A 10,243-nucleotide genomic window follows, 5' to 3' on the forward strand; every position below is an offset into this window, starting at 1 on the left:
TTGGGTTCAATTTGAGCTTTTCAACCATTGCTTGTCACCACTGATGAAAGCAAGTTGGAGGCACAACTGGGAGGAACCCATTCAAGTGAGAACGCACCCAAATTTCCTTGGAAAAGTTATAGTGTATTAAGCAGTGAAGTATTATCTTTGGATTTTCATGGCAGGAAGGGCAAGTGCCTCTGGTTGATGGAAATCTCTAGTGGAGCAATTGAAGGACTAGGAGTCGTTCGTGGAGAGCTTTCCACAGAAAAAAACCATAAAAAAATATTTATCTTGTGGAGAATTGAGAGTTTCCAAAGGCAATTCCACATTTTTTTCTGTTGCAACAATGGAGACACAATTCAATTAGCTCATGCATAAAGTCGTAGGCTACTTGATATCCAGAAGCAACATCATAACATTGTGATTTATTATTTATCCATTGCAATTTATCAGCACCATCACTAATTGTATTGGATAAAATTATGTTATTGATATCCTGGGAAAAATGTTCTAACACCTGAGATGGATTTCATTGTTTATGTTCATTGAGCAGATCCTTCAACAAAAACAACCGATGTTGAGCAGCTTGGAACGGTGAAATTGGAGGAACTGTGAATAGATAGGGAGGTGAAAGCTAAGGATCCTCAAAAATTTTAATCTCAGTGCCTATGCCAACACTCCAGGATAATCCATTTTCAACAACTGTTCGACCTTCCAATAAGTTGCGCTAGCCCCAAGAAGTTAAGCTCCCAACTTCATCTTCTAGAGCATTCGTGTATCTGAAATATTTGACTTTAAAAATCCTTGCTAGAAGGCAATTGGGTTGTGTTGCCAGTCTTTAAAATTTCTTGCCCAATAGAGCCAAATTTTGAGCACTGAGATCTTTAATCCCCAAACTTCCTTCCTTCTTAGGTCGGGCCATAGTACTCCAACCAATCCAAGCCATTCTTCTCTCTGACCCTCATTTTGTCCCCACTAGAATTGGGACAAAATACTATGAATGTTAGACAATAAGCCATTAGGGGGTTTAAAACAAGAGAGAGTATAAATTGGAACAGCTTCTCCTACTGTCTTAAGTCGTCTTCCTCCTGTAGATAAAAGACTTTTTTTCAGCCATTTACTTTCTTACGCACCTCTTTTGTTTCTCCAAATGTAGCTTTTTTAGATTTAGAAACAGTTGAAGATAAGCCAAAATATTTATCTTGCACGCCAATATGATCAATCATTAGAGATGCTGCCAATTGTAACCGAACTGACTCGAGGGTATTATTACTGAAAAGCACAACCGATTTATTTAAATTTACCTGTTGTCCACTAAAGCTCTCGTAAGAATCCAACAACTCCATAATTCTTTAACAAGATTCGGAGGAGGCCTTGCAAAAAAGAATTGAGTCATTTGCCAATGCTAAATGGTTCACCCTAGGACATCTCTTTGTTACTTGAATGCCCTGAATTAGTTTGTTTTGTTCTGCCTTGTGTAGTAAGAAGGATAGACCTTTTGCACAAAAAAATAGGCATGGGAATAAAAGGTTACCCTGACGAATGCCTCTACGTGGTTTAAAAAAATCATAGGGTTATCCTTCCAAAACAATAGAATAAGAAACAGTAGTAACCAATTCTCGAATCCAACCAATAAAAGCATCGTCAAATCCCAACTTATTTAGAATAAACCAAAAAAATATCATTCTATTCTGTCATAAGTCTTATTCATGTCTAATTTCACAGTCATTTCAGTTTCACAACCTTGCCTTTTAGTCTTGAGGTGGTGCATATATTCGTGAGCTATAAGAATATTGTCTGAGATCATCCTTTCCTTAATAAATGTACTCTGGTTAAGACTCACTAGCTTATTTATTATAACTTGAAGTCTATGAACAAAAACTTTAGATATAATTTTGTAAATGACAGAAGATAAACTAATGGGTCTCACTTGAGTCATATAAGAGGCATCTGGAATCTTTGGAATCAAATGTATATGTGTGTGGTTGAAACTTTTTAGTATTCTTCCACCTGTATTGAAACTACGTACTGCCTGAAATACATCCCCGCAAACCAAATCCCAAAAATTCTGAAAGAATTTTGCAGTCATGTCGTTATCTCCTGGAGCACTTTAAAGATGTACACTAAAAGTAGCCCTTTTCACTTCCTCAAAAGAGACCAACCTTCATACCCGATAGTTCATAGAAGTTGTAACCTTAGGTTCGAAGTTCGTAAAAAACAAATATGGATCAGTTTGGCAAGTTGAGGTGAAAATTCCTCTGAAGTAGTTTTCAGCCACTACTGCAATATCCGCATTCGAAGTAGCTACCTCGCCTTCAGGACTCACAAGCCTCTAAATTTTATTACCCCTCATTCTATTTTTAAACTTCTGATGAAAGAATTTTGTGTTTGATCCCCCTCTTTGAGTTATTTGACTCTGGATTTGGCTTTCTAGTACATTTCTTCATTGTGATAAGCTACCCCAAGTTTTCTCTTCAATTCGGTTAGTTCGTTGTCACCAAAAATTCCAGGTGATCTCAGTTCCTCTATGCGATTAGTAAGTTGCTCAATTGCCTTTCTTGAGTTTTGGTTGCTTGATTGCTATGTTTAATCTTCTGTGACAGAATAAGCATAGCTGGTCCTTCTATTCTCTCCTCCAAACATCACAAACAATCCTCCTAACCTCTGGCATGGAATTTAAATATTCTTTTAGATCTTTCAAAACTCGGTTTGGAATCCATAAGAAGAGGCGCATGATCTGAACCCGATTCTGATTATCTAAGAGTCATTGAAGAGGGATAAAGATTCATCCAATCAACACCAGCAAAAATCCGATCTAATCTTTCTTGGATAATATCGGCCCCTCTGTTTATTGGACCATCTAAACGGCCTCCCCCAACATGCCTAAATCCAAGAGAGAAGTATCATTAATGAAATCCTGAAAATTAGTGATAGAAGATTGAGATTTATCATTATCACCCTGTTTTACAGCTTGGCAAAGAATGGCATTGAAGTCACTCGCAACTACAACTTTAGAACTGAATTGCTGAATTATAGTTTGTAAATGCGTGAATTGAGAATAGCGAATCTGCTTATTTGTGCTCAAACAAACTCCTATTAGCCTCCATCTCTCTGCCAAAATTAGATCCCCTATTCTAGCCACAATGTAAACCAGTCATATTGCAAAATTTGGATCTTGACGTCTTCTTTCCATGCCAATACCATGCTACCAACCATACCATCCAGCTCCACCAAGAACCAGTTTTTAAAACCCGCAGACTGCATTTTAGTTTCCACCTAGCAAGCTTGGTTTTTTGTCTCACGAAAAAAAAAACAAGCTCGAGGGAGTGGAAACGTATCATCTCTTTAAGATTATGGACTGTCAGGGGTCTCGTCAAATTCCGACAGTTCCATATCAGTAGCTTCATGTCTCCTTGGGTATCATTTGACGGCTGTTATCCTCCACCTCAGAGTCAGCAACATGTTTGTCATCCGGGCAGAATCATCATTCTCCTTGTTTGTCATCTTTTTTTGCCTCCCACATAATTCTTGATTGAAGAACTTTCCTGTCGCGCTAAATGTTTCATGTTTGGAGCTCTGATCTATTTTATAGTGAATAGGAACAGTATTTTTTTCAGGACAATCTCCTTTAATAGCAGTCTAAACTCGTCCAAAAGAGTTAGAATACAAGCTTTTGAAGGAGCTGATCAATTTTGGCAGCATCACCCTTGTTACCTCCTATGTTGGAATTTGTTTTGCTCCTTGTATTTGCTCTGGAATTGCTCTCATCTCCCATACTTATTCGAAAAACCCTCCAAAAGCCAAGAAGGTGTGGGTTTCTTTTTTGGTTGAAAGACATTCTCAATGTGCTGACCTGAATTTGGAGAAATTCACATCTTCTTTTCCTTCAATCCTCTTTCCTACTTGATATGCCTTTACCCAATCTCCAATTTTGTTCTGCTGTATCTAATTATTTGCTGAATCCACAATCCAAATTGGGCATGTCTTAGCTTCTTGTCCCAACCTAGCGCAATAAGTGCAACAATTGCCTAATCGTGTATACTGCAGCCCTACTTCAATTAGTTTCTTATCCGGGCTAGCAACTTTAACACTATCTTGGATCCCCTTCTCTCCATCAACAAAAATTTTTGCTTTGAGAATCCTTGTTTCCTTGTCCCAAACCTCAAAAAATCCCATGTCGTAAATTCTCCCCAACCGTTCACCAATTTTCCTCCCTACTTCCAAAGTTTTGAATCTCTCGCAAACCCCAGAATTATGTCCAAACTAAAAATTCTATGATAACCACTCCCTCCAATTCCTCTTAATCACTCCACCTTTTAACGTGCAAGACATAGTTCCTAAATAATCGCAGGAAGCCTTTCTCAATTCTCATCAATTCAGCTTCCAATCACACAAAACCCAGCCAGATTTTTCCATATGGCCTTTAGTCCGTTCTCCATGGTGCCTATTGAAAAGGATCTGTCCACAAACACTCTCCCTCTTAAGCTATTAGCACAAGACTGCACTCCCTCAAATATATCCTCTTCTCCAAGATAGATAACCTCCTCATCACGCTCTTCTGGTGGTTATTCAAACACATGATCCTCACGTCTCCCATCCATGCTAAATTGCCGGCGTCTACTAGTCACAATGCATGGATTAGAGATACTCAGATCTTAAAATGAAAGTGAAAGAAAACCCTAGTGGGTACTAGAACCCTAGCAGACCACAAATATCTTAATGTACTTTTTAGCTAATTCATTTCATATATAATGCATTTATTTAAAAGTAGGTGTATAAAACTCATGTAATCTCTCATACTTTATTCAACGGTTAAAGCCAAATAACAAATTTTGAATTATGCTCCAGGACACAAGTTTTGAATAAGATTTTGGATTACACTAGAAAACATTAGACCAGTTATATTTACATCAAGCCACACTAAGATCAATTGATCTTTGGTGCAAAGAAATTGAATTCGTATATAAAACTAGAACAGATTGTGGAAGGCTAAGCTGAATCAATTGCATTCAACTACCTAAGTTGGCAACCACAACTTTGCTCCAAGCTACATTGCCAAATCAGAGAAGCTTTGATATGACCTGGCATGAAGTCCAGAATGCTTTAGTTGCAGCCCTTACAATAACAGGGTTTTGGTATATCCTGCCGACAATGTCAAGTGCCAAATGAAACTATTAGCTCAACAGTGACGATTGAACTAATTCAAAATGATTTTCTGTTGTGAAAAGGCTCCACTATTATAAAGGAGCTATTATTATGTTACTAAACTATGTGTGTGCTTGGTTAGACGTTAAAAATGGGGTGGAATTCTTCTGGAATTAGTAAAATTAACCATGTATCTCATCCACAAAAAATGTCCACCTAATTTTAAACCTCCGATCAAACATATTGTAAATGAAAAATGCAAGTGACAAGACGATAAAACTAGACATTTAATATCCATAACTGAAGATTACTAGAGGAATGCTAACAAGGCAGAAACCAACTTCATAAGTAAAATGTGACATAATGCACGTTTCGGAGCAGATGAATAAAACAATTAGGTTCTGCAATTTTAAGTCATGTGAAACCACTTACCCAATAGCCGTAGCTCCCCATGATGCAACATTATAAATAACTTTGCTCCCATCCCAAGCCTTTTGAAGCTTACCTTTTTTCTTTTTCACTGAAAAAGTCTTGCTGAGGGCTAATAAAAGAAATATAAAAAAGTCAGCAATTCATTCCCATTTTTCAGCTAACTGACAATAATATTGCCTCAGTTAGAGCATAGCCATGAACATTCATCTGAAATACAGAGGAAGATGATGAAGAGAAATAATTGTTTTCACTAAAATATATGGAAGCACAATGAAGGTAAGCCATTAGGAACGAAGCAATTAAATTCACCTTCTTGGAGTTGAAGAGGTGTCAAATCCTACAAAGAGCAAAGGAATCAATCAGAGAGATCAGAGACAACAGTAAATTTGACGACATGTTTCTTATTATCGATCATAGCTAAAATTAATAAAGCAACATTTTCCATTGCTTGATAACAAGCAATTCTTGAGCAACAGAAGAATGAGACAGCTTCAGTGAAGCATACTATGGGAAAAGCCATAATAGTAGTTTGGATTGGCTTTTGAAAAAAAAATACTTATTTTTTTCATTTTTTTAAAAAGATATTCTTTTTAATAGACAAAAGCTATTTTACATTTGGATAAACTTTTTAAAAAGAATTTTCAAGTATTAAAAATGCCTTTTGCTTCTGTTTTTTTAAAAAGCAAGGTATTAGCTTTTAGAGAAACAAAATAATTTGCTTTTTTTAATAAAAGTATTTTTTTTAAAAGATGTATCCAAATCGGTTTAAAATTGAATAAAAGTACTTTAATTTTGTACTTTTTTTACTCAAAAAAGTCAATCCAAACCAACACTACATCTTATGGCACATACTATAAAGCCAATCCAATGACAAGAAAATATGTGAATTACATACCTTGGTCTGCTTCAGGGATAACAAATATGCAGCCATGAAGCAAGCGATGCCTTCCACAATATCTTCTTGTTTGACAAGAACATAATCTTCTTGGTCGGAGTCAACATCTTTATCTTCCCAGAGATCATTATCACTGACCATATCCCAAGAATTACCTTCTGCCATAAACCATAAACAATCAATTTCTGTTATCAGTATTCAAGGTTTCAAACAACAAAAGGAGCAACTTTTATTACTCAAATCATCAAAATGCAGAAATCATTTTGTGATGAGTAACATACCAGCTGTGTCACGTGAAAAAGATGCCTGGGCACACTCTAACTTTTCAAGGAAGCCAGGGCATTCAACTCTAGATTTGATCAGATCACATAACTGCATTGGGACACAAAAGCTGCTGTGTTAGGAATCTCATTAACATTAAGGACTGTGTTCAGAATCGGTCATTTTAAACATTCATAGTTCCATTGCATCACACACGAACCACCATCAAACAAACAAAAATGACATCATCAAATATAAGAATTTACGTTTCATGTGCATTCCCATCATATCTATTCTTCCAGCAAGGCTCAAGACTAGAGTAATACTACTGTCTCTAACTCTCTATATGTATATGTATGTTAGCTCATTCACACTGAATCAAATATGACAATGCTCAAAGATGCGCTTGTCTAATAAATGAGCTCAAATTTCTAGCTCATGCTCTGCTCGTTAGCTCCCGAGCTCAGTTTACTGATCTACCAAGGAATCAAGCTATATAATTAGCTCACGAGCTGACTTTACTTACTTCTAGACCTAGTCTCTTAAGGTCTAACCATATACTCATATGCACCAAGAGTACAAGAACATGTTCTCTTTCAATTCCAAATGTCATATATCTAATAAATATAATTCATTGGCCTTTAATTTGCTGCTTGAACTTTCAGAAACTTCGCTTAGGTATAATAATTAGAGCTCTAGATCCTGCTATCGACGTTCAATTATGACTACCAATCAACATTCACTTTATCAAGTAAGCTTGTTTTTCTGACTATTAATCAAAGATTAAAAAAAAAGTTTAAACTGATAAGGAAGTTAGTTCATGAAACCTAATTACATATCCTATCCTATCACAACAAGAAGTCAAGAACTCCCTCCCAACACCATCACAAACCCTAAACAACAACAGCAAAAAACAGAAAAAAAAAAATAAAAAACGAAAGTACCTCATCGGTTTCAAGATCAGGTGGTGGTGATGGTGGTGGGGTAGGATGAGCCCCAGAACTGTGTTCATGGAAGATGGTATCAGTAGAATTATCGTGGATAGTTGATTCAAGTGCTCTCTGACAATGGTGAAGAACGGCTTCAAGGGTCTTCCTTTTCACACGAAGCGATTCCCTCTCTGATTCCAAATCCACCATGGATCTTTGATCCATTACCTTACCCCAAACACCCACCACTCTGAAATTTGAGAAACTCCCACAGATTGCAGCAGATTAATTGAAGAAGACGAAGAAGAAGAAAGTTCCCTCGTCCATAGGGTTAGGGTTAGGGTTTTTTTTTTTTTTTCGCTGAGATTGTGTGTGTTAGAAGGTGGCGGTGGCAGCTCAAACTGCGATTAAATAAAACCAAGACTAATAAACTTTCAAAATAAGAATACAAATGATAAATTATTCACTTAGAAACTGTAAAATGACAAAATTGTCTTCCACTGAACAAAACTTTTTGTTGCATGGTAAACTCAGATTACCAGAATACCAGATGGCTAATTAGAAAGGTGAAAATTGAAGTGCACTATTGATGTGATATGTGAAATTGATATTTAAAAATTATTAATTATAATTTAATTATAAATTATTTAATAAATTTTAATTATTAAATTTAAATAAAAAAATTATGAATAAAATATATTTTTTGTTTTTGAAATTTGATAAAAGTTTTAAAAATATTTTTAAATTTTATTTTGTTTTAATTTTGTTTTAAAAATTTTTAATTTGTATTAAATATACTCTTGATGGTTAATTTTTTAAAAAATTTAAGATCAATTCAACAACAATTTCATAAGAACGACTCTCAACATAAGCAAATCAAACATAATTTTCATGTATTATTATTAGATTGTTCTTAAATTTTTTGAAAATTTAGCCGTCAAGGTATATTTGATGCAAATGGAAAACTTTTGAGACAAAATTGAAACAAAATAAAACTTAAAGATATTTTAAAAACTTTTGCCAAATTTTAGAGACAAAAAATATACTTTACCCAAAAATTATATATGATTTTTTACTAATTAGTAATTATTTTTCTATTAATTTATGAAATAATGAAATATATTCAAGTTAAAGTTATTTAAGTATTTTACTTTATTATTCTACAGGTTTAATTATTTTAAAAAAGTTTAAATTTTTTTTATTAGAATTGTCATAAGATATTATTCATTAGTAATTTATTAAAATTTAAATATGCTGTGTATATATAAAAAGCCAACTACTAAATTAATAAAAATATATATTAAAATATAAAATATATATTAAAAATAATTAAATAATATATATTATATATAAATATATTATAATTAATTTTAGATGTGTTTAGTTTGTGTTTTTAGTTTTAAATTTTTGTTTTTAATATTTTTATTTTATAAAATTCGTAAAAAAAAGGAAAAAATAGTAAAACCAATAAAATTTTATTTTTTTATTTTATATCATGTTTTTTATTTTTTTTCATAAAATCTCAAAACACATAAAAAATTAAAAAAAAGCGCATACTAACACAATGTGTAATGTGTGCTCGGAACTTTTTGTTAAAAATTATATGTAAGTCGACTTAATATAGAAGTTTTTCGAATAAATTTGATAAAAAATTCATGTGAAGTTTTATTAGACGAGATGAGATGAGACAAGATGATTCCCTTAACCTTAATCACAATCTTCCCAATACTATTATATGTTATATGCTAATTAAGTCATTAATTAGATTATAGATACGCTTGCTTTGGTTTTGGTCTAGGTCTAATTTGGTTTGTTTCTCATGGACATCGCTTTCGTGCACTGGAATTGTTACCTCTGCATACACGAAATGTGCATCTTTGCGTTACAAAACTATAAAAAGTTAAAAACGATATAATCCTTTTTTTAATTTCTTTTAAGTCTTTCACTCTCTCACGTTTGAATTGCAACTCCTTCCACTTGGACGGTGTATTTTCATGCAAAGTGCAAACTCGTCCTCATTTCTATTATCCATGCATTTTCAATTAGTTCTTTTACACAAACACCCCAAAACTCAAATATAATATTGTTCATAAGATTTTTCCTTTCGAATTTAAGAGTTATTTGAATAAAATTATAAAATAAATTGAAGATACGATATTGTCACTATTTTTCTATTCTAAATTCTCGTTATTTCGAATTCGTTATCCTCAATAATAGAGGTATACCTGTAAAAGCTCTGATATTCAAATTAGCATGGGTCGTAGGAGGAATTTAGATAGAGATATACCTGAGTATACGTATTTACTAGCTACTCTCATCATAAAATACTTGATGCTTTACTGTGATCTCTCTTCATATAATGTCTTTTGGCCTATATATAGTCAATGTTATAACATTTTTCTTTAATAGTAGAATGATTGTTATAATGTAACAATTAACTTCATAAAAATTAAGAGTAATGCTACTTGTACACTAAAATTAGCTACTAAAATCAGCCACCAATATAAAATACATGTTGAAATACAAATATACATTTAAAATAAATTAAACTACACATGTATTTATACACAAATACATTGATAGCTAATTTTAATAGTTA

General features: G+C 33.5%; 1 protein-coding gene across 1 annotated transcript; it reads right to left on the reverse strand.

Annotated features, from left to right (window-relative positions):
• Window positions 1-4,760: 4,760 nt before the first annotated feature.
• On the reverse strand, window positions 4,761-8,064 carry LOC130943469 (uncharacterized). Its single transcript, XM_057871360.1, has 6 exons — window positions 7,660-8,064; window positions 6,736-6,826; window positions 6,455-6,612; window positions 5,869-5,896; window positions 5,560-5,668; window positions 4,761-5,124 (listed from the first exon to the last, which is right to left on the reverse strand). Exons 1-6 carry the CDS (start codon window positions 7,867-7,869, stop codon window positions 5,043-5,045), a joined length of 678 nt encoding a protein of 225 aa, XP_057727343.1. The 5' UTR covers window positions 7,870-8,064; the 3' UTR covers window positions 4,761-5,042.
• Window positions 8,065-10,243: the final 2,179 nt, after the last annotated feature.

Source organism: Arachis stenosperma, chromosome 8 (assembly GCF_014773155.1).
Source record: "Arachis stenosperma cultivar V10309 chromosome 8, arast.V10309.gnm1.PFL2, whole genome shotgun sequence".
In the NCBI taxonomy this organism is placed as follows: Eukaryota; Viridiplantae; Streptophyta; class Magnoliopsida; order Fabales; family Fabaceae; genus Arachis; species Arachis stenosperma.

Coding starts and splice junctions, on each gene's coding strand:
- LOC130943469 (XM_057871360.1), bottom strand. CDS start 7,869: ATGGATCAAAGATCCATGGTGGATTTGGAATCAGAGAGGGAATCGCTT. Junction 6,613..6,735: donor TTTTTCACGTGACACAGCTG/GTATGTTACTCA, acceptor GGTTTATGGCAG/AAGGTAATTCTTGGGATATG. Junction 5,125..5,559: donor TGGGGAGCTACGGCTATTGG/GTAAGTGGTTTC, acceptor CATTGTCGGCAG/GATATACCAAAACCCTGTTA.